This window comes from Fistularia commersonii, chromosome 29 (assembly GCF_037954325.1).
Source record: "Fistularia commersonii isolate RoL2024-O1a breed Wild chromosome 29, RoL_Fcom_v1.0, whole genome shotgun sequence".
In the NCBI taxonomy this organism is placed as follows: Eukaryota; Metazoa; Chordata; class Actinopteri; order Syngnathiformes; family Fistulariidae; genus Fistularia; species Fistularia commersonii.
In genome coordinates this window covers 989,449-1,014,627 of record NC_141312.1, presented here as the reverse complement: position 1 = coordinate 1,014,627, position 25,179 = coordinate 989,449, and the positions used below count along the sequence as shown (strand labels likewise).

The following is a 25,179-nucleotide window of genomic DNA, read 5'->3' as shown; positions in this document are numbered from 1 at the left end:
GTATCCTTATAACTTCTTACAAGCTTTGTATCATGAGATGCTTGAAAATCATATCAATTATCGGAGTTGATTCGTTCATTCACTATGCATACCGCATGTTCCCATTAGTATGGAAAATACTGTTTAGTTTTAAGAGACTACATTGGTACATATCAATAATACATCATTACCGTTGTTTGTTTGAGAACGCAGAACACGTCCGTGCACCGCCTGGCCTCCCTTCATAATTCAGGAGGTGCGGTTCAGTTCCTGACCCCTCCCTGGTTTGCATGCAGGGGCACCCCGGTGAGTGTGTGCACTTTAACAAATCATATCACCAAGCGAGGGCAAAGGTTATAAATGACTTTTATTATAATCCTCAGAACAGCGTTCAGTATACAGAACTAGCATTTTCTGGTTTTGAGAATGAAATGAAACAGTAAATCATGAAAAATAAAAAATAAAAGTCATATCAGACGGTTGAATCCCGAGGTTCGGGCGCTTCATCCTGACGGACGGGTGACATCGTGACGTGATAACGAAAGGTGTCGAAGTGAAAAGGCTCGAATGCTGCGACGTAACGCTTCGCCGGATTCTGATCGTATCGTTCGGCATCAAACGGGACCAGGAGATCTACCTGCCCGGGAAGACCCACATATACCCTGAAAAAAGCCAAGCGCGGGATCGGATTAAGATAGCGAGGACAATTTGGTGTCTCAATGTAAGAATCACGTCTCAGAACCTTCGGAAAGCCTTCTCCAGACAGAGAACGGAGGAAAATTAGAGGAATCTGCACCAGATGGGGGGTGACCGGTGCTGTTCTTTGGTACCAGGACACCCGCGGCCGACACTTCATGCTCGGTGACTCATTCCTCCATTCGTCCATGAACTCCACAGGTTCTCCAGAGTCGGGGTTCGCCTATCGAGAACCATTCACCCATCCACACAAATTAGGGTCTCCGATGAACCTTCGGGACGAACAACAAACTCGCGACTGTTTCATCCAACTCCGAGATACATTTCTGCCACGCCGCTTTATTTCTCTGCTGCGCTAAACCCTCGCCAGCCGGAGGACTAACTACCCTGACGGGTCTTACTTTGACATGGAAGCGTCTGAAGCTGAATACATTTGGACGGGTGGTTATTGCACGTGAAAACATAAGAAAGAGCCAAAACTTTCCACAGCCGACGATGTGATCATCAGATCTCACAGCGCCGGCGTATTGCTATTTACGAGAGAATCGAACGCCCAACGCCGCCACGGCAGCCGGGCAGGATCGATGATCGATTACTGCCCGCCGACAAGAAGCGCCCGAAGGCCTGGAGGTTCATCTCGGGGAAAGACGGACGCTGGATACAAGATGGCTGCCACCGCAAAATGGGACCAGAATAGTTTGTATATAACAGAAAAAAAGAAAACCACGGATCTAGAAGAAGCCTAGAGCTTCCTCTAGCTTCGCTTGGTCCCTCCGATCGGTTCAATCCCAAATGTATCGTTCAATACCAGGCTGTGCTCGCACGTGCAGATTTTTACAGATTTCCAGGCCGCTGCTTGTCAATTCTATGCACTTCTTGCGCCGCACATAAAACCTAAGGTTCGTCAAGCCTTCCCTCCGGGGCGTCACGCGTTCTCAAGCCTTGTCTGATCATCCAATTCATGTAACACTGGTTTGCATAACCTGGAGGATAAATAATCGATGCTGAATTGATGTCGATAATCCGGCTCAGCGTCTCCATCCTTGCATTTCTGCAACCGGCAGTCGCGCGTTCTTCCCGTCACGCTTTCAAGCAGCATTCGTCAGAGCTCACCAAAAGACTATAAATTAATTACAAATAAATAAAAAGTAATAAATACGTTTAAAAGTGCAAATGTAACTTCTTTTTTTTTTTTTTACAGCATAACATTCCCACTGTACAATCATTGATTATATACTCACATTTGATCTTTTTTTTTATGCATTATAATAAGATTACTAAGTAGCATAGTTTGAGTAAGAAATATCTCATAGCAAGTCTATTGGAAAATATTCGCATTCCCCCGTGAGCGAAGAGTCTCTTCTAATCGTTGCCATGGGTGTGTGTGTGTGTGTGTGTGTGTGTGTGTGTGTGTGTGTGTGTGTGTAAGTCGAACACTCATCATATGGGCTAATAAATTAGCCTACACACGGCATCACATGGACGGCCCTTCCTTTCCCAAAAGAAGGTACTCGGGATGAAAATCAGGGTGAGGAGGCGTGTGTGTGTGTGTGTGTGTGTGTGTGTGTGTGTGTGTGAGACAGAAGGAGAGCGAGAAAGAACCAACATGTTTGGTGGAAAGATCATTCTTCAGAGGCAGTGGAGCTGCCCGGCCGGCACTGCGGGTATCTAGCGTTGCTTCGGACGACACACATGGGTCAGACATCAGCCAAGCGAAGGGAAAGAGACGGAGGAAAGAAATGGAGATTTGCCTCTTTTGCGGGTTCAGCCGGGAGGCAGCTGGAGGGTCATACAACTAGTGGAAACAAGCAGTTTAAACAATTGTGTCAAAAGAGTAACAGCGGTTAGGCGAACATCACTTCTTCTTTTTTTTTTTTTTTTATTTTATAAATCATAACTATTGCACTTCACCTAAAACACAACCCTCCCTCTGCAGCCGGTGTGATTGGGACGGCGGTCATGCTCGCTAGCTTGCTCGCGAGCTACGCTCCAAAAAGCAAAGTTCTCCGGACGCCTCCTCCGCTGCGCAAACAGTCAAGGAGTTGGTCGGAAACGGCCGGCGCCGGAGATCCTCACAAACGCCTCCTCTGGATGCTCGGCTTTTGGAATAATCCGTCCCGGAGAAAGGAAAGCTTATCCAACCGGATCCGAGAAGCCGCGAGAACCTTCCACTTCCAGGATGGCGATATCACTTGAGGGACTGGTGCGCTCTTGCATCCGTCCAGCTAACTATCATCTCACTGGTTGCCGCGGTGTTCCCCTGGAGAGCGGACCGACGCACGTCCCAAATTTGTTTTTGGTATAAATAATCATGCTTTCTCAATCGTTGTTGGGTATTCATACACGGTGCAGACGTGCCGCTTTTTGGACGGGAGGGCAGCTATTCACGGGCGCGACGAAACCGTTCTCTTCTCGCACGCGACGAGCCCGCTCGAGGATAATATCGGACTGTACAGTTTGGGTGATGGCGCAGCACAACTTCCTGAGGACTTTACGTGCCAGATTTGTTTATGACCTTTGTACATGATTGTGAAGTGGAGACAGAAAAGGAGGCTATACTTTTGATTGTTGTCTCACACTGCCGGGATATTGACCGAATCCGTCAGGGGGCTGCCATTGCGGACGACTTAACGCTCGGACTTGACTCTGTAGCGCAGGACCAGGTAGGTGGCGAGTCTGAGGATCAGGAAGAAGACCCCCAGCACCATGAAGTCCACATAGAGCTTCGCGTCTTCCACGTCCAGCAGCTGCAGGACCTCATTTGGCTTTTGGAACTTACATACTTGGACTGGACATTCGAGCTCCGAGCGGTTCATCCCGTAGATGGAAAGTATCACCCCCTCAAAGCCGTACCTGAAGTATGCCAGACAGAAACCGAACGCTCGCCCAACCATTCTCATCGCAAAAGCAGAAAAGTAACAGAAGATGAAATGTGTTTTCCAACGTACCTGACATAAGAGACGTAGGAGCTCCACTGCAGATACTTGGGAATGGTGTCAAAGTTGACGAAGAAGCCGGAGAAGAGCAGAACGGGAATGGCCGTGACCGGACCTACGAAGGTCGCAACCTGGGAAGCGAAGGAGTCGCATCTGAAATGTACACTTTGCCGGGAGGTACCTAAAGAAACAAACTTGGCAGTGGATGACCTTGAACATCTCCATCTCCACGCGTTTGGCTGCCGCTACAGGCATCGGGCCAATCTGAATACTCCTGGGGCTGATGTTCACAACAAACCCATCTCTCTTGGATCGTGCTACTCAAGCACCCTCAAACTTCCCCTCAGGGACAAATAAAGTGATTCTGATTCTTGTGGGGATCATGGAAGCTTGTTAGCTATCCCCTCCGTATCGTTGGTATGCTTGATCTTCTCCAGTCGGGACAAGGTCAAACCCCTGAGCTGGAGGGGGCGCTCGGGTTTTGGAGGCGCTAGAAATTCTGTCCGCAAAGGTTAAAACCAGAGTTGCTGACAAAGGGCAGCCGTGGTGGTGGAGTCCGACCCTCAGCAAGATCTTGGTACCCATGCAAAACATGAAGCTGTAACACAAAGAGGAAAAGCACATCTGGACTTTAACTTGTGCCCACCTGTAGAGACGTGGATGCGGCCCCTATGAGCAGACCCAGTGACTGGGCCACCAGGGCCGTGGATGTGGACAAGGCCACGAAAAGCAGGTAGCGTCCTGCTTCTGGAGGCTGCTCGGTCATCCAGTAGACTATGCTGCAGTACATGATCGGACAAATCACCTGTGAACGGGACGGGTTGGGTTAAATCCCTGAACTGAGCTTTTTTACATGTGGATTCAAAACGAGAAGAAAGACCACAAACACCGTAAAACATCATTGGAGTTGCTTTTGGACCCTATTCGGCAAAAAAAACGCTGATTTTCAGGGGGTTCCTGTCCCGCAGCATAAAACAAGAACCATATGAGGAGAGATGGGAACTTAAGAAACAACATCACCTGGAACGGCACATCAGCCACGGTCTTGGCCAGGTAGTAGGCCTTCAGGCTGTACCAGTAGTTGAGATGTTCCCTCACAAACACAGACATCTCCAGAGGAACTGCGGAAGACAAAAAGCATCGAGTAACTTCCCCGTCACCTGGAAAGGCGTGGTAGGTCAGTATTGCCAGCGCCCTCCGGAGACCGTCTTACAGGTTAGGATGGTGGGCATCAGGGCGGCGAACATGAGGAACAGCATGGAGAAGAAGAGGAAGCCAGTGTTGTTGAAGACTTTGCTGGCGTCGTTTCCGATCTTGAGATACAGCAGGCCAATCAGCACTCCGATGGAAAGGTGAGACATCACCCTGAGGTGGGTCAGCACCTTCGGCACGACGAAGCATACATCGGGTTATTTTCCTTTGAGGAACACAACATTCTTTGGGACGGTTCTCTGATAAAACTGACGTCGAGAGTCTCGATTTTCACAACGGCAAACCACCATCTCATCTGGAAAATACCAGATACTTCTTCTTCTCCCTCCGGTATGGCTCGCCAAAGCTAGTCAGCTTCCTCCAACTAACCCTATCGTCCTTATCCCCTCCTCTCACACCTACTAACTTCATGTCTTCTCTCACTCCTCTCTGGTCTTCTTCTAGAACTCCTGCTTGGCAGTTCCAGTCTCCAGAGTCCCTGATACGACACCCGCCATTATCCAGATCGCGTGTAGATGTTCTTTGGTCTTAAACATCGGATTTCTCATTCAGCCGTTCACACAAGCGCCCTCACCCTGATGGCGGCAGAGCTGTCGCGCAAGAAGCTAATGAGACCGTCGGAAGCAACCGGGTTTATCGTCGCCTTGCTCAAGGACACTTTGGCCTGCAAGCAGGGGTTCTACGTGGCTGGTTTTAGTTCATTCTTGACACCAGGGGTGTCTTTAGCCAGCTATGCTAATAGCTAATTCACCGCAACCGGCTACAAAGTACAAATCTGAGGACCCGCAGCCGGAATCAGTCAAAAGGCTTCACTAATCCACTGCAGAGGAAGAGGAAATGAGTTTTCCAGCTCCATCTCAAAGAGTTGTATTCATGTTCTGCATGCCCCATTGGCACATTAGTCCAATAAAACATCACGCCGCCATCTCCAGACTGGATCCTTGTGTTTGTCTAACCCCCCATATGAACATCGCTTTTGATTAAAGTTTCCGCAGCATCGTACCTTTGCAACGACACGGTTCAGCTCTTACCATATCCCTGCATATTGTAATGAAGGTTCTTTTGAAAAGGATGCAGAACTGCGTGAATGTACTGGTGGCGAAGCTGTGTTTCTCTAGGGTTCCCGTGTCCTGTGGAGACAAAGTCAATACAAGATGAAACGTCAAAGGGCTCAAAATAGCCGGCGTATTATTTTGTGTTTCACCGTTATCAGGAATCGATCCCAGATGCACCTGGGAACTACTCCTGCGTCAACGCAACGACCGACGGACTACGTATTCCTTCAGAAGCAGAATTTCTATCCCCGGCGAGGGATTTGGACTGATGTATAACGTCACCCGCTCCGGAGACATCGCCTGGAAAATGGCGACGCAGGCAGAAACAAGCAAGGAACGCATAACGATCCCTTTGTTATGGTTCGCTGTACCGGCATGTACCTACTCAAACACTCGGGAAGGAAGGGGGCCAATCAATAAGTGGAAGTGAGTGGTGCAGCAGAGTGCACGGCGAGGCCGCACAGGAGTCCGACTGAGAGCTATCGGCGGGTTTAAAGCTGGATTTCAGCCATTTCACTGATGCCTTTGACAAAAACAACTTGAAAAGCTGAACCCCTCGGAGTCATTTGAGCGGAGGGATGACGTGCCCGAGGACGTTTCGGTCCAAACGGTGCTTTGTTTCAGCAGAGAATTTGGAATCGCTCCTCGTACCGCCGGCCGCCGATCTCTCGGCGCCTCCTTTGAAACGAAACCCTGAGAGTTTCTGAGCTGCAGATACAGGCGTCAACGGAGGAGCTCCTCAAGGAGCAAATCTAGGACACCTGTCATTGACTCCAAACACGAATTGTATCTTCCTTCACTTCGGCTGCAGACTGCGCTTTACGTCTGCGTTGACTTCTCCATTTATTCTTTAACCAAGACAAAAAAAGACTCTTGGACACTTTAGTGGACACACTGGATGTGAAAGCTAAGAGGGAACTGGAATCTAATGCCGTGCTTGCTGATGGAGAACGGGAGAGTTCTTGGTGGCCCTGGCAAAAATGTTTAAGCAGCCCGACATGGAGGGAGTTCAGCTGGAAGTTAAGAATAAGGTATATTAAAACTCCCTTGATAATAGCTTCTTATGATAATAACTGTTCTCCCCTGTGTTGGAGGGGCTGTGGCATAACGGGGGTTTTTCCCACATTTTTTGGGACTGTCCTAAACTGATGAAATTCTGGGAAGAGGTAAAAAAACAAATAAGTGAGATTTTAAAATGAAACAGACCAATTGATCCACAGCAATTTATTATGGGTACGGCATCAACAAGCGATTTAAGGAAAAACCAGGTGTTTTCGCTTAGAGTTCTTGTATTAATTGCTCATAAAATGATCCCAGTAAATTGACTCAAACCGCAGCAAACTTACGACTTCAGAAAGACCTATATCTTGACAAATGGGCACCCATTAAAAAATATTTGGAGAGTTGAAGATATTATCTCTATTTGACTGAGTTAGATGTTTTTTTTTTTTTTGTTTTTTTTTTTGTTTTTTAGTTTTATTTTATTTTTCGCTTGCTTGTGAGGAAATAAGCGACCTATAAAGAATATTGTATAATGTGTATCTTGTTATGAGGTTTTGTAAGAATGTGTGTGACTCTGTTAAGGAACCTGTTCTAATAAATGTTCAAAAAAAAAAAAAAAAAGACTCTTCAGCTGACACATTGGGGATTTCTTTTTTATCTATAATTCACTCTTTATGGATTATTGTACAGGAAGAGAATTCATTTCTAATTCCAAAGCGAGGCTTATAATCCTCCGAGTAGACACCCCATCCATAATGGTGATTGGATTCATTTGCGTAAGAACACAAAGAGTCCTCTGAGGGATTTTTCATAACTCACATCCAGAAGACACCATCTCTGCTGCAGAGCAGGCCATCAGAAAATAGCACCAAAAGAGAGGAGCTGTTTAAATCTAAGACGACCCCACCTCCCCACCCTCCGCCCCGGAGGCCTGGTGTCCAGTAAACGCCTCATAAATGGAAAGATCTGCAGCGCAGAGACCAGGACGGGAACCGCGGCGTTTGTTTGACGTCCAATATTTTTTTTCTCGACTGGCTCCAACGTTACATCGTTTGATCTCTGGCTGATTCGATCGAGCCTCGTTACGAAACGTTTATGGTCGAAATCAAAGTTGCGTGGCTCTCGATTGGTTATGAGATAGAAGCTGATCTCCATGTATATCAGGAGACGGACATCTGCAGATCCGGATATCATTGCGCTCAATTGTGTGTTTGATATTCATTCGTTCATTTTCTATACAGTTTGTCATGCAGGCAGAGTCGTGGAGGAGGCGGCGTTCACAACGACACATCTAAATTTCACCCTCTCATTCACATGTCATAAAGGGACGTACAACATTCTCATTCACTCATTCATTCTGTCATTTGCACATCATATAGAAAAAAAACAAACCTCACTCATTCATATGTCGTATCCAGACATTCCACCGTTCACCCTCTCATTCATGTCAGATACATGCAATCATTCACCCTCTCATTCACACATCATAGACTTTCATATGTCATATAGAAGCATACCAACATTCACCCCTTCATTGGCACGTCATGCATATGTGTAAATGTTCACTCCTTCCTTCCTTCACTCTGTCATTTGTCTGTCATATAAAGACATACAACATTCAGCCTCTCATTCACCTCTTATATAGAAATATACATTCACTCACTCATTCATATGTCACAGAGAATCACAGTGTTTCCCAACCACTGGGCCGTGAGAGATCATCAGGTGTGCCGTGGAAAAATGCCCACTTTCACCTGATTGGTCCGAAAATTATTTATCCAACGCAAATAATGTGTCTTTAACCTGTGTATCTGTGTATCAGAGTGATTAGTGACGCTTCGTGTGATACATTTTTGAAATAAAAAGTACCGTCATTTCCAGACTATAGGGCGCACTTCAATATAAGCCGCACCGGCTAGCCGGTCGCTATCTCGGTCTTCCTCCTGCGCACTAAAACCGTCAGAGTCGTCTTCTTCTGTGTCTGAGTTGAACGGACTCAGAATTTCCCGGTTATTTCATCGGTCCGATGTGACGAGGATAAAGGTTTTAGCGGCGTGAAGCTCGTTAGCGCCCCCCACCCAAAGTCCATATATTAGCCGCGTCGTTGTTTACGTGAAAAAAGCCGCGGCTTATCGTCCGGAAATGACGGTACTTGTATCTGCGTAAACAAACAGGCAGCGTTGCTGAAAACTACCAAGACGAGTGAGAAAGCAGTGAAAGCTGCTATAAAGTTGCTGAACTCGTCTCTAAATCCAAACAGAAAAACATTAACACGACCTGCCGGCTAAATCGTTGGAGAAGAAATGCTCGGCTCTGGCGTTGATAAAGAAATATCCAGTTCTCTCCAATAATACCATTTCGAGACATATTGATGACACGTCTTCGGATATTGAAATAAGTGTTCTGGAAAAGTTGCACATCAGTGGAAAATTTGCATTGCAACTTGACGAATCGACAGATATTAGATATATTAGATTTCGCATGAAGTAAATTGAGACTACGGTTTCATTCTAATTCGTTAACAAATTAGAATGAAACCGTTAAGGGTCATGTTGGGGTCGTGTTAAGGGTCAATTTGACCCATTTCACCCATTGACCCAATGGGGTCAAATTGACCCTTAACATAATATTGTTATGTTACTGTATTGTTACTGTTATATATATATATATATATATACTGTTATGTGTATATATATATATATATATATATATATATATATATATATATACTGTAATATTGTTACTGCTACTGTTTTTTTAATTTGTACTGCCAATTGTACTTGTTTTTAGTTCTATCCATCCCCTTGTACTTGTTTCGAGTTTTATCTACTGCTTCCGTACTGTCTTTAATTTAATCTCATTTTCACCTGTTTTAGTTTATCTCCTGTTTTTTATTTTGATCTCATTTTATTGTTGTGCTGTGCTCTGCTTTGTTTGTAAACTTGTAGACCCTGAAAATGAGGGAGACCTCAGTGGTCTTACAAGTATAAATAAAGGTTATTATTATCATTATTATTATATGAGGGTTAAAAAATGTTTTTGACATATTTATTTGGTGGTTTGCCGTGTGATTTTTCGAATGTAAAAATACGTGCCGTGGCTCAAAAAAGGTTGGGAAACACTGGTCTAGAGACACGGAAACAGCCACTCCCTATCTTGTAGACTCCGACACTCGTTCACCCTCTCGTCAACTCGTCCTGCAGACATGCAACCATTCACCTCTTCTTTGACACGTAAAGTCGAAGCATACCACCGCTCACCCTCTCGCTCACACATAATATGGAGACCTGCTCTGTATCGAGAGATACAACCATTCACCCTCCCACTTGCCGTCGCCTCATCCACCTAATGCTGGCGAGTCACTCACACTGTGGACCTGAGAGTGGCAGGACGAGTCGCTCTTGTCTCTGGAGTTCTTCTTGCCCTCCTCGGAGCAAAGTCCTCCCTGCACCGCCTCGAACAGCACCGGGTTCAGGTCTCCGTACTCGCCGGAGGCGACCTCGATGACTGCGGGAGAGGACGGGGTCACTGAGGACACTCTTCACCCACGTGAAGCCTACCGAGCAGATCTTTCACGGACTCACTGAAATCAGCAGGGTTGTGGTACGTCGGGCAGTGGAGGCCCAGGTTCTTCAGATAAGGGATGAGGTACGGGACGGTGCCCTTGTAGATGCACTGACCTTGACTGAGGATGTACAGCTGTAGGAGACAAAACACCCGTACAGAGGGATTGACGCCGCTTCCGACCCGCCGACTCTGAATAATGCATGAAGAAGAGACGGAGCTCCAGACGTGGACGCCGGCGCTGGAGCTTCAGCATAAAAACAGGGCGTGGAAACCTTTTGTGCTTTGCGGCGGCGGCGGCGGCGCCGGAGAATTACCTTATCGAACATCTCAAAGAGCTTGGCGCTGGGCTGATGGATGGTGCAGATGATTGTCCGTCCTCCCTGAGCCAGAGACTTCATGAGCGAAACCACCTGGAAGCAAGAAGCGCTGTCCAGGCCACTGGGGCGAGGAAGGAGACAAAAGAGTCATTATTTTGAAAGAAAAATCTCAAAATGAGATAAACATTCGGCTGCAGGAGCTGATCTGAACAAATAAAATGTGGAAGTCTTTGGAATTGTGTTGCGTAAATAGAGCAACACTTACGGCGCAATAGTTAAAGCCTGTTAACATAACATGCTGTGCAAAACGCAAGTCAATTTAACAATTACAATTGTTAAATTGAAACGTTTACAAGCAGATAGAGTCGATTTCACGGTTTCGCTTGGCTGAACTTCCGTAAACACCGAGCCTCGCCCACATTGGAGAATAATAAAGTGACTATTTTACACTGGAAATTGTTCCGATGACACTCGAGAAAAACAAAATAATAAGATAAGATAAACTTTATCGATCTCCAATTCTTTTGCAGCGCAACAGTTATAGTGTCAATGAATATGAATATAAATAGGGACAAATAGAAGATAGCAAAAGACCTCCACAAATAAAAAGACAGCAGAGAGAAGAACAACAACAACATCAAGGATAAGAAAAGCAAGAATAGCAAACTGTATTAAGGGTGATATAAGAAACACAGGACGAGATGGAGTAATCCTTTACGCGCCAACGCGTACTGAGAAAGGACTTCGGACGCGACACATTGGAGTTTTCAAGTGGGAACCCCGTCTTCATCGGGGTTTGGACACCTCCGGAGGGCTGGTCGGTGGCCTCAGGTGCTTCAGCCAAAGCCACTGACTGCTCCTCCCAGCTGCCTCTGACAAAGCTTTGACGGCCTCTAACTCCTACGTCGATGATGCTATGAATCCTCTACACCCAACTTCCACAAGGTGGACTCCAGCCTTCTGGCCACGTTGTTGTGCGTCCGCAGCAACGTCGGCATACTTTAGGTACTTCCGTTCATTTAACTCCTCTAGGGAATCTTCCCAGGGAGCGGTAGGTTCGATTACGAAGACTTTCTTGGCAGATCATCAGGTCTCAGGTTGGTGGTAATCTGGAGGAAATGCGAGGCGTTGACCAACATCTGCCGGTATTTTCCAGTTACTGGCTTTGCAAAGTCGGCTACACAGGCACTCCTCGTTTAACGCCGATGATCCGTTCCAACGACGACGTTGTTGAGCGAAAGATTCCCTTTATGTCAACTCATATTGTCATATAAGTAGCATACCGTGTAGCCTTATGGTAGGCCAGCCCACCCATGCTGCTGGAGATGTTCGGGCTTCACTACCTTCCTCATGTTGCTTGATGATCTCAAGGTTCATTTCTAAATCAAGCACTCTCCTGGTAGAAGACCCATGAGCAGCCTTTCTTTAGTCCGACATCTTCGGGGCATAAAAGGTATCGAATGTACTGTAGAAAACGCGACATTTCCTGTGCATGGTGTATTTGCAAGCGTATTTGCAGTCCCTATGTCCTCTATTGTAAGTTGCTCCGGATAAAACCATCTGCCAAATGCAATTTAATGTAATGTAATGTAAAAAAAATTGGAGGTAACGAAACAAAGTAGTCCAACTTATCGTACACAGCTACGTTTGGGTACATTTACTCTCGACTGCGCTGACACAGTACTCTGCGCATAAACGTCCACGTCGCAACTTCCAGGAATATTTGTAAAATGAATATTGGTCAAAGTCGTAACGCCCGTCGTCAACCGAGTACGTCGTCGAACGAGGAGTGGCTTGACTCTGTTGTTGCGGAAGAGCTCTTGTTTCCCTTTGCCCCTTCCTTAGCGTCTTAGCATCGCCTAGGCTTCACCTGAGCTCCACGACGGCGGCAAGACTCTTCAAAACCCGGCTATGCTGCCAGGTATCGCGTGAAAAACACACCGCGACAAGGATGGGAACGTAAACGGTGACGATAGTGATGACGAAAATAAGCAGGATGCGAATAGGAAGGGAAAACACTGGAATGAATGAAGAAACCTTTTTGTAAACACAAAGGCTGAGCTCCTGCAGGAGGACGCTGTCCTACCTGGTGGGCTCGTCGAAGAACATGACGGGCGGGTTGTTGACCAGCTCCAGGGCGATGGCCAGTCTTTTGCACTGACCGCCGGAGAGGGAGTTGGTGCGGGTCTGAGCGCAATCCAGGAGACCCAGCGCCGTCAGGATCTCATCCACCTGACACACACACACACACACACACACACACACTGATGCATCGTCTTGTCATTTCCTATATCGTATCATCTTTAATCACATTTCCACCACTAAAAGGTATATTTTTATACAATTACTGCTTTATAGTTGCTTCTTTTCATATCAGCATCCCGCTCCTGTGTTTTAATGATATTTCTTCCCTTTTTTTCCCTTTTTATTACTATTATCGTTTACTGCGGCGTCCCTCCCCCGTCCATCGCTGGTCGGATCCTCCCAAGATGCCGACATCTTCCCAACATCTCCCTATCTATGCCGTCTAATGTCTGCATCTGTCCACCAGCACCAGGAGAAAATAGATGCTGTGTGCGATCAATACGCAATAATCACGTGTCTGTGTAGATTTATACATTTTTCCTATTAAAGTACTGTATTTATTGTTTGTAATTATCTTATCTTACTTGCATCTAGCCTAGCCTAGCCTACCTTACCTGACCTGTCCCACCTTGCGTAGTCCTCATCCTTATCTTATTAAATCTTACCTTAACCTACCCCACCTTACCCTATGCTAATCCTAATATTAGCTTATCTTATCCTACCTTACTCTAGCCTAGCATAGCCTAGCCTTAACTTAACCTACCCTAATTCTACCTTCTTAACCAATTCTCACCTTTCTTTACCCTATACTAGCTTAACTTATCCTACCCCACCTTACCCTAATCCTAATGTTATCTTATTTTATCCTCTCTTACCCTAGCCTAGCTTACCCTTAGCTTAACCTACTCTAATTCTACCTTCTTAAACTATTCTTACCTTTCTTTACCCTTTACTAGCTTAATTTATCCTACCCCGCCTTGCCGAATGCTAATCCTAATATTATCTTATTTTATCCTATCTTACCCTAGCCTAGCCTAGCCTAGCCTACCTGACCTATCCTACCTTACCCTATCCTCATCCTTATCTTCTCAAACCTTACCTTATCCTTCCCTAACTTACCCTACCTCAATTCACCTTATACTAATCCTAATACTATCATTAATGATAATAATCAATAAATAATTTTATCTTGTCTTTTCTCATTTTATTTTATCCTATCCAACTTAATCCCTGGCCTAGCATGGCCTTACCTTAACCTACCCTAATCCTACATTATCTTATCTTATCTTATCTTATCTTATCTTATCTTATCTTATCTTATCTTATCTTATCTTATCTTATCTTACGTACCAGCTCCTTCTTGACTTGTTGGCTCTCATTGAGCTTCAGGTTGGCGGAAACCTAAAAATGAACGGAGAATGGGAGATCATTGGTCATCAGGCGAGCGGTGAGGGACGTAGAAATCCAAGACGACCTCACCATCATGGCCTCCCTGGTGGTGAGGTGCGGCAGCAGCATGTCGTCCTGCATGATGTAGCAGGACATCTTCCTGAAGGTCCTCAGGTCCCTCGGACGCCCGTTCACCAGGATTTGGCCCTTCATGCCTGTTTCCCTGTTCCCGGGAAACCAGCAAAGAAAAGTTGGAGGGACCGGAATGAGCGACCGTGGCGTCCCGGCCCGGTCGTGGTCTCACCTGTAGCCCGCCAGGATGTTCATCAGAGTGGACTTCCCGGCTCCAGAAGGCCCCATGATGCCGATGAGCTCTCGGTTGCTGAACCTCCCGGAGAGGCACTTGAGCAGGGCTTTGTAACCTGCGTGGACGAGAGGGGCGGTCACTCCTTTCACTCAAATGTGGATGTTCTTGATGTCCGAGGAGTTCCCGTCCCGCATCTTGCAAACATCTCCTTGCAGAAGGTTCCCTCACACTTTTTGGTTAAAGGCACCGGGGTTTCAATCGTCCGATTTTTCTTGAGCACAACCACATGGTTGGTTGCATGGTTCCCGAACCAAAGTGGAAGAATGACTCCCTCTGCCTTTTAGTGAGGGATCTTCTCGTCTCCTCTGAGCTGCTCCCTTCAGCCGCCTACATCCAACCTTCTCCTTTCACACCATCTAACTTAACGTCCTCCATCACTGCATCCACAAGCCTCCTCTCTGGTCTCCATCGAGGCCTCAAACCTCAGCATCTTCCCACCAACATCTTCCCCTCCATCCCCTTTATGCTCCCCTTCTTCTTCTCTTCTGGGCTGCTCCCTTCTGGGATCTCCACAGCCAATCACCTGCCTCCATCTAACCCTCTCCTGTCACACCAACTAACTCTTCCTCCTCCCTTACATCCATAACCCTCCTCTGGTGTTCCTCTAGACCTCCTCCAACCTCAGCATCCTGGTACCTGGACTTGTATCTCCAGAACTTCCAGCAAGTGCTGTCCCTTCACTTCCCCTCTGGTGCCTCCTGTCTTCTCCCCAGTGTCTCCAAACCAGACAACATGGCTGCCTCCTCCTCCTTCTCCTCCTCCACGTTCCCTCTCCATCCTTTATCACCCCTGACACTTTCCTCCACTCGTTCCCAACCTTCTTGCACTCGCCCCTCCACCATTCTCCCTTGCGCTGCAGAACCACATCGCGGGAGGCTTTTAGAGCATAATGCACTCCTGGCGCCGGCAGAAAAAAACCTAAGGCGCCGCTTTCATTTTTTTAAAAGCAGCATCACCGACGCCCGAGGAGGACGGCCTTGGCTTTTAATGACGCCGACGTTCGTAAATCAGCCGGTCACGGAAAGTTTAGACGTGAGGATGGTGGACAGAGGCGCCCCGGCCTCGCGCTCGTGCGCTGCATACTGATGCTCCGGCCCGCCGCCGCCGCCGCCGCCGTCGCCACCGCCGCAGGCCACGCATAACAATGTCCTCCAACGTGCCGAGGCTGCAGGCACGTGGCGGCTCTCCGGGGAGCCACATATTATGCAGCGCGACTCCCAAGTCCAAAGACACGCTGATTTAACTGCGACGTGATAACACACGACGGGCCCCCTCGGGCCGACGCAACCCGCTATGCAACTTTAATGAGTCACAGAAGAGGACGGGGTCACGGCGAGGACGTTCTCCACGCCGTCGTTTTTTTTTTTTTTAATCCTTGCAGAGGGGACGGCGGCTAAAGGGAAACCAGAAGCAGGGTGGGATTTATAGTAGCGTGTAAACATGGCGCTGACTTCCTGTCCTCCCCCCAACCTCCGCCCACCGGTACAGCTCCTGTTTCACCGCCGGGTTCCCCCGGGAGGAGAGAAACCCTCGGCGTGGAAACGTGTCGGCGCAGTGGCTGCATGCTAGCTCGGGACAAACGGTGTGCGCGTCACGCTACGAGGAAACGTCCCGGCGGGTGACTCAGAGGATCATAGATGGCGATGATGTTTGGTTCCTGCGCAGAAGAAAACAAGCAGCGCCGAGGTTTGAGCGGGGCGACGCCCCCCGACATGACGTGACGCTCAGATGCAGACAAGCACCGCTGACTGAAACGCTTCTTACTATGCACAAAAAACAAAAAAAAAGATTTTGAAGTAGCTTGTTATTCTGTGTTGCAGAGGAGGCGACGTGCAGATGCAAAGGTTATTCTCCAACCTCTGGAAGGGTAGGGTGATGTTTCCATCAGAACAACTCATGCTGACTTCTTCTAACTTTCTCCTTTGGGCTTGTCCCTTCAGGGGTCTCCACAGAGAATCCACCTTCTCCATCTAAATCCTCCTCTCTAACAGGCAGGAGGTCTTCCTCCAGACCTCCTTCCTCCTTCCTCCTGACCTCCTGGCAGCTCCACCTTCAGCAACCTTCTTCCCAGGTCTTCTCCTAAGTGATGCCTGAGATGGTTTGGACATGAACATTCTTCTGTTCATGTCCAAACCATCTCAGGCATCACTTTGTCTCGGTCATACATGTCCTGCACCCCTGGGACAAATTCTTCTCTTCTTTTGGGCTTTTCCCTTCAAGGGTCTCCACAGAGAATCCACCTTCTCCATCTAAATCCTCCTTTCTCACACCAACTCAAAGGCAGGAGGTCTTCCTCCAGACCTCCTGCCTGGCAGCTCCACCTTCAGCAACCTTCTTCCCAGGTCTTCACCTAAGTGATGCCTGAGATGGTTTGGACATGAACATTCTTCTGTTCATGTCCAAACCATCTCAGGCATCACTTTGTCTCGGTCATACATGTCCTGCACCCCTGGGACAAATTCTTCTCTTCTTTTGGGCTTTTCCCTTCAGGGGTCTCCATCTAACCCCTAACCCTCCTGTCCATGACCCAACCATCTCTGAGCTTCTTTCCAAAACATCTTACATGTGCTGTCCATCTGATGGACTCATTCCTGATCCTATCCATCCTGGTCGCTCCCAAAGGGAACCTCAACATGTTTCTGGAGGTTCTCAGTCGTCCCAGTCACGGTGAATTCTTGTCGAAATCTTCTAGTCTTGGCAACTGGACTTGAATTTCTTCACTTGAAGACGTTTCAGCCCTCATCTGAGAGGCTTCTTCAGTTCTAATGACCGACGGGGAGTTTCCGAATATAACCAAGACCCGGCCAAAACCCTGGCAGATAAATTGGCAAACTCCCCACAGGTCATTAGAACTGAAGAAACCTGAAGATTTCCACCAGAACCTCAACCTCTTCATCTCTGAGCGACTCGTGCAAACTGATGGTCACTTAATACTGTTAGCATTTCCATTTGACACTACATGTGGTAATGGCGGCGCAGCAGTTAGCGCCTCTGCCTCACAACCAGAAGGTACAGATAATGGATGAATGAATGAATGAATGACGAACTTCAACCTTCCCTTCAAGTTCTTCCTTATAAAACAAATATTAGACGCAGCATCTGCCGGACATCAGTCCACTCCACCCGCAGAATGCACGCTGCGATGTCGCTGAAGTAGAACTGCGTGATACTTTCATACTTAAGTGCATTAAATTGCACTTAAGATAAATGATGCACGATTCCGTCATTACTTCCAGGAAGTATGTGCTGCATGATGTCATCATGTAGTAGCCCCCCCTTCGCCCCCTGCGGACGATGAACAGTTCGGTGTCGGATGTGCATCCTCGCAAAAGAAAAACAAAAAATAAAAGCCGATGTATTGATCGCTGATCGTCAATACCGGCCAACATGAGCCTCCCTGCTGTCATCAGCAGGCTTCGTCTCCAACACAAGTCTCCTGGCTCACGTTGAGAACGACCCGGAAACACCCGCCGCCCGTTAGCACGGCGGGCAGGTGACGGCATGTGGCGCCCAGACAATTTTGAGTTAAAAATAAAAAATCAGTTTGGAACTGATTTTGAAATACTTTTGATATTTCTTCATAATACGGTGTCATTTTAAAGTAAACAAAAATTTGTTTTGAAGATAAATTTCACAGGTCACCCGTTGGTCGGGTCGGGAACCAATAGCATGTAAAGGTCAAGAAATTAATTTTATCTGATGGCCAACGAGTTTATCCGCTTCAACCGTTGTAAAGGAAAAAATGGCAAAAAGAAAAGAAGACGTTAATTACCGTGCATTCCAGGCTGCGGAATAAACTAGACTGTCTCAGAAAACTACAATATTGTGATAAAGGTCTTTATCTTCCGTAAAGCAATAAAAAAAAAAAAAAAAAACTTTTTCGTGATATTCTAATATTTTCAGATAGGATTTTTGAGTTTTCTTAAGATGCTAGCCATAATCAGCAATATTAAAATAATAAAAGGCTTGCAATATTTCAGTTGATTTGTAATAAATCCAGAATGTATAAAAATTTTAGTTTTTGTCATTGCGTTACAGAAGATAAAGAACTTCATCACAATATCCAAATTTTCGGAGACAGTCCTGTGCAATGATACAATCGCATCGACGAAACCGTCAAATATTAAGCGGCACTTAAAACAAATCCATCCAGAGGTTGCATTAAAAATAAGACATAATTAATCTATTATACGTTAAAAAAATACCATATGGCTCTCAATGAAATACATTTAGAAATATTTATCTTTTATGGCTCCTGCGCCGTCCCCGCCCAGCGGCCTCACCGCCGAGCATATTAGCACAGAGGGTGTTTCCCCCGAGGGGTCGGAGACTCAAAGTCTCAACATTAATAAAAGCGGCGACTCGAAATGCCCCTTTTATTTCACGCAGATCAATCGCGGGCGCCGCCGCCGCCGCCGCCGCTGCCGCCGCCGCCCATCACCAGAGAACATTGAGGGGAAGGCGAAACGGCGTGCCAATCTGTGAATTATTTACTACGTCTAAACTCTGCTGAGCGCAGCAAGGCTTGCAGGCACACGGCCTGCTGTAACATGGTGGAGCTGGAGTGTGTGTGTGTGTGTGTGTGTGTGTGTGTGTGAGCTGCATGTCAGAACAATAGACCTGGGCATGAAAGCTGGTGGGGAAATTTTCTTTTTAGTGCCATAAATGCTTCCTTTGAAACTCCTGCGCTGAGCTACGGTACCTCTCCTCCTCCACCAGGGACCCTCGCGGATGGTGTACGACAGCTCGTTGAACTCCAGGTCCACGGCGGAGCGGCGCGGCAGGTGGGAGAAGCGCTGGGCCTCGGTGATGTGGTTTTCCACTTTCTTCAGGTGGGTGAGCAGGGGGGCCTCCTGGGGGGCTCCGCCCGGGAGCTTGGTCTCCTCCATGGGGATGCTGACGGTGCCCGGATCCAACGTCCTCTCAGCCATGCTGCGGAAAGCACACGCATGTTTACACATCACGCTACATCAGACCTGGGCATTTTACGGCCCGCGGGCCACATGCGGCTCGTTTCGCTTTTTTATCCGGCCCGCCAAGCTATTTTCTTTGAATATTTTTAGTATTTTCAATCAATATTGAATTTACAAACACCTGATTTTTTTTCCTTTCGTTTAATTTTGTGTGGATGATTTTATAAAAAATAATATCAGTACATGTATATACATGTATATGATCATCAATGATTTTAAAGTTAAAATTAAGAGTCAAAAAATTAAAAATTTTTAAATTGCAATTTTAATTTTGCTCATATTACAATTTACACCCAGGTGGCCCGCATATAAAAATCAAATAAGAAATGTGGCCCGCCAGTCAAAATAATTGCCCACCCCTGCGCTACATGGATGTCTCCGCAGCATAGCGGGGTTACATCTGGAAACCCTTCAACATCAGGCTGGAAACACCACAAGCTGACGTGCTAAGCTAGCTAGCGAGGGAGAGCAGAGAATTTCAAACCCGCCGCGTTCATTTTCTCCCTGGGCTCTGATTCCCTGGGGGCGGGGCTTCATCTAGAGCGGGCGTCCACCATTTTTATTTCTATTTTGAATATTGAAGCCATTATTGTAGCATTTCTTGCTATTAGCACGTAGCTGTTAGCGCGACTGATCGAGGCAGACGTCCGCCCACGTTGCACTGAGATCTGCCCCGCTGGAAAGGCAGCGTTTCCTCCGAGTGCTTTCTGAGGGTTTAAAGCACGCGGTCCTGATCTTCTCTAGACGACCGGGCCGTGAGCGGGCGCCATGGAAACAGAATCGAGAGAGAATCGCCAGGACGGCGCCGCCGCGGAGAGCCACGGCTACGTAAAACCCATTTCCCCGCTAACAAGAGGAGCACATGGAGGCCTGGTCCTCCACGCCCTCTGCGACTCCTCTGCAGACCATCCTTCTCCCCCTCCCTGCCGTCTCAGACGGCGAGGGATGGCGGCAGATGTCGCAGCCGCCAATTTCACATTCAAGGAATTTGAACTTGTGGCTCGGCGGCGTCGGCACTGCGCTACACACACACACACACACACACACACACACACACAGCCTAACTTGTTGTCAGACAGACACGTCGCTTGGAAGACGGGGCGGGATGCGGAGCCACGTCTACGTCCTCCCCCCCCAACCCATTCCCACGTGCACGCTCCGTGCCACGGGCGTGGCCCTCTGCGGGGACAAAGTCTGGTCTAATTGGATGAATTTGGTGAACGCAGGATGAGTCACTGGCGGCAGATGGGCGTTTACAATAAAAATACTGAAAGGCCTTTGAGAGTAGAGTGATGTATTTTTTATAGGCTCTCATCCGTTAGCGGTAGCGTCGATTAGCAGACCCCCCCCCCCGCCCTCTCCGCTCCACATAGGCTCCGCCCACAGTCCCGTGCTTCAGCGCGTTTTGGATTTTTATGACGCCGAAATCTGGGCCGGAAAGAGTTGATTTAAAAGAAGGACGCGTTTATCCTTCCGTCGGAGGAGCGTGAAGCGTTTCAGAACCTGCAGCGAGGTTTCCACCCTCCGTGCGCTTCCTCTCAGGCGTTAAGTGCGCGCTCAACCACCTCGCCGGATCCATTAGATTCCCGATAAGCCGGTTTCCCGGCGCCGCCGATGTCCGGGTGTGCGGAGGAGACGGTCACGTGCACAGTTCAACCCCCGGGTTTCTGGTCCTACAAGAAGTCCTACAAGATTCGGCGTCCTTTTCCAAAAGTGGCACCACTGGAATTAACCAGGTCACCGTCTCCTGCGTTCACTTTGCTGAATGTTCACGTGAGGAAACAATGGCGCGCACACACGCCGGCCTTCAGGTGGCGCTAAAACACACCGCCGTTCCTTCACGCCCAACGGAACGTCACCGAATACATTCATTCTCCGTCGGAGCCGATCCCAGCTGTGATTGGTCGAAACACGCGACCGTTCAAACACCAGAAACGCGCAAAAAATCACCCCGTCATTTTACAACCGGGCGATAATTCACCATCTCATTCACACCTCGGGATAGTTTAAGGCCTCCAGTGAAGATCCTGTATGTGTTTGCACTGTGGGAGGAACCCGAGGAACCCTGAGGAACCCACAGGGAGAACATGGAGGCTCCACGCAGGAAGGAACCTTCCAACCAGGGACCTGCTGGATGTGAAGGTGAAGCGCAAACCGCTGCGCCGCCCTCCCTGACTGCACTGCTACTGAAATGCGCTAATGCATGATTGCAAATACAAAACATGGAATTTAAAGATATGTGTGTGTGTGTGTGTGTGCAGGCTAGGTCATGGCAGTTAAAATAAGCCGTCTGCTGGAAGGATCCCACCAGGAGCCTGACGTGAAAGTGACATTTGAACTGAGCAGATGCCAAACAGGCTCGGCTAATTCATCGGCGCCGCTCCGGCCCAGACGCCGCGGGTCACCAGACACACTCCAGAAGTTCTCCAGAGGTTCTCCAGAGGTGGCGACGCGCTCGGGTTCACCGGGGATCAAACAACACGGTATGAACACGGCACGGGAGACCACGGGAGGAGATCATGGATGGAGGACGCAGAGCAGAAGGTTGGGTGGAGAACAAGATGAAGACGAGCAGGAACCGTTTACATGGGAGAGCAGGAGAGAGACAACAGAGCGCTTTTAAAAACCCTCTGTTCACCAAAGCCTCCGGATGAGCCTTTTTAATCTGTGTGTGTGTGTGTGTGTGTGTGTGTGTGTGTGTGTGTGTGTGTGTGTGTGTGTGTGTGTGTGTGTAACAGCTCCCCTGCATATCAATACAGAACCTGCCTTTTTCTTCTGCGAGTCCATCTTTTAGAACCTGATCCATGAACTTTGGTTACTGGATTTTTCTCTACCCTCACCTCTGCACTCCAGCAAAACACACACACACACACACACACACACACACACATGCACACATGTACACACACGTCCAGATCCAGATGTGTTCTGGGAGGCGTCAGGAGTAAACATAAGGTGATATCTTCTCAGGGGTTCCTCAGATCCCCGGGTCCAGACGCCCAGACGCAGCTGCAGTCCGTCACCAACATCACACAGTTGTTGATGAAAGAGTTCAAGGCACGTGTGTGTGTGTGTGTGTGGTGTGTGTGTGTGTGTGTGCAGCGCCCCGCGACCTATGTGCACTCACACACCCTCACACCAGGATGAAGGCGAGAGAACGGACCGTGTCTTCTATTGATCATGCCGCCATTACCGGCCTGCGAGCGAAGCCCGCCGCCGGGGCCCTGATGGCCCCGCGTTCCCATCGAGGCCTCTGATTGGCCGTTCTACACGGCGCCCGGCGACCCCCCGCACCTGTTACCTGCAGTGTGAACCAGAACAACAACACAAGGAACCGAGGTGGAGAACATCAGTTTGGACTCCTTCTCACAAACACGGGTGAGACGCCCTGGGAGGTCACCTCGCTGTTAGATGCATCACACACACACACACACACACACACACTAGTGCACATACTTCTTATGGTGTTGGAATGAAGATCCCGGTCCGCCTCCCCTCCGGAGCAGCAGCGTCGATCCGTGCAGACGAGCCGGTGCAGGTTCCACTCATCAGCAGCTCCAGGTGGAGACCATTCCAGGAATGAAGAATACAAGGAGCTGCTCAGAGTGTGTGTGTGTGTGTGTGTGTGTGTGTGTGTGTGTGCAGGGGGGTGGTTGGGGGGGTTAATCCAGGCTCGCCGAGCCGGTCCTCCGCGGCTCCCGGTCCCCGCCTCTCGGGCGCGGCTCCCCGGTTCTTCCCTGCAGCCGCAGATCCCGAATCACGTCCGGCCCTCAGACCGGGACTGCGGGCGCTCCGGCTGCCCGGCGCCTGCCGTCATGGTCCCCGATGTGCGTTTCCGTCGAGCTGGTGGACTTCCGGCGGGGTTGCGGGGGGTTGCGGGGGGTTGCGGGGGTGCCAGCCAGCCCTCACCCGTTCACATCCGGAGCTGCAGCAGCCGCTGCCGGTGCCGCTGCTCCGGCGGCGCCTCGGTCTGTCACGCAGGGCGTTGCTGGATGCGGGATGCTGGAAGACGATTCACGCATAGACGCGCGCGCGCGTGCACCACACGCACCCGCTTCATTCACGCATTCATCCGTTTTTCCACGCGCGCAACCCTCTGCCCCGATGCCAGAAAAACACGCCGTTTTTTTGTTTTTTTTTTTGCTTCTTCTTTTTTTTTTTTTTTTTTTTTCCTGTTTACGTCAACCAATGGGAGCGCAGGGAACGACCCGGGGATATTATGGGATGTCGTCGAGCGTTTTCCGCCGTCTGGGGGCCTCGCTGTCTCTTTAACGGTCGCACCTGCGCAGCTGCCCGGTGCTGATGCTGCAGTGCCCGGGTTATTTTCGGTAAAACGGCCGGGGTTACTCGCGTTCAAGTGGGGCGACGTGCCTTACATCACCCCCTCCTCCTCCTCCTCCTCCTCCTCCTCTTCCTCCTCTTTTTCTTCCTCCTCTTCTTTCTCCCCCGAGGAGGAAATCAAACCCATTTTTAGACAAGTCTCGGGTTTTGATGGCGGCGGCGCGGAACTCTCGCGATACTCGGACCCCGAGCCTCTGCAGGCCGAACTGTCAAAAACATTGCTTCTATCTTAAATTCAGTATCTCAGCTCCTCAAAACAGGGCAGGACATAAGCGACACACACACACACACACACACACACACACACACACACACACACACACACACACACACACACACACACACAGTTTGGGCAGCAGCATGGCTGCAGCTGTGATGAGTTCTAGGTTTTTAAGAATAAGAATAAGAATAACTTTATTTATCCCGATGGAAATTGTTGTGCAAGAGTTACAAGAAAAACACAACAATAATAAATAATAGTAGAAAATTGTAGAGACAGTAAAAAAAAAAAAAAAAAAAAAAATGCATTAATCGTATTATTATTATTATTATTAATGGTTCGGGGCTTCTTTTTTTCCGCTGTCAGGTGAGATGTGAAGATGTCGTGAGGAGTCACGTGGGTCAGATGGTCCTTGTTCTGGCTGTCAACCTGGTTTTTCCATCAGATACCGACAAGGCCGTGAAAATGAAATAAAAGGAGTCGAGGCGGAGTGATTGTTCCGGAAAGGGCCGGCGCCGCCTGAGCGGACAGGACGGATCTCCTGACGAGGCCCGGCCGGGCAGACGGCGCTCGGACGCTCGGTCGGACGGAGAAGTAAGATTGCAATTATCTGTGGGAGTCCTCGGTCATCCGGGTCGCGGTGAATTCTTGCAGAAACCTTCACTTGAAGATGTTTCAGCTCCTCATCCCAGAGGCCTCTTCAGTTCTTCAGCTCCAGCGACCTGTGGGGAGTTTCTGAGTGGAACCTCCAGGGTGTCAGGAGGTCCAGGTTCTAGTGGCTTGTTGGGTAAATGGAAGAGTTGATCTGCAGGGGTTGCTATGCTAACGCAGGGGTGTCTTTCGTTGGGAACAAAGGAGCAACTTTTGGGGGTCACCTGGAGTGGAACCCTGGTAGCTTCCACCTGAGCCTCAGTCCATGGGATCCATCACATCTCACTTCTTGTTCCATTCCAGGTGATCCCCAAAAGTTGCTCCTTTGTCCCCGACGTTAGCATAGCAACCCCTTTGGACCTACATAACAAGCCACCAGGACCTGGACC

At 48.6% G+C, this 25,179-nt stretch overlaps 1 protein-coding gene across 2 annotated transcripts; it reads right to left on the bottom strand.

The window, feature by feature from the left end:
- Positions 1 to 2,529: 2,529 nt before the first annotated feature.
- abcg4a (ATP-binding cassette, sub-family G (WHITE), member 4a) lies at positions 2,530 to 23,376 on the bottom strand. Of its 2 annotated transcripts, none has more exons than XM_086177373.1 (15): positions 23,035 to 23,376; positions 19,308 to 19,537; positions 14,543 to 14,660; positions 14,329 to 14,461; positions 14,200 to 14,250; positions 12,851 to 12,996; positions 10,762 to 10,885; positions 10,465 to 10,579; positions 10,248 to 10,387; positions 5,855 to 5,953; positions 4,825 to 4,993; positions 4,632 to 4,732; positions 4,258 to 4,416; positions 3,624 to 3,742; positions 2,530 to 3,528 (listed from the first exon to the last, which is right to left on the bottom strand). In XM_086177373.1, the coding sequence occupies exons 2-15, from the start codon at positions 19,534 to 19,536 to the stop codon at positions 3,303 to 3,305; spliced, it is 1,929 nt and encodes a 642-aa protein (XP_086033499.1). In that variant the 5' UTR covers position 19,537; positions 23,035 to 23,376; the 3' UTR covers positions 2,530 to 3,302. The 2 variants fall into 2 exon arrangements, with proteins under 2 accessions (XP_086033499.1, XP_086033500.1); XM_086177374.1 differs by having other exon boundaries at positions 10,257 to 10,387; positions 23,035 to 23,174.
- Positions 23,377 to 25,179: the final 1,803 nt, after the last annotated feature.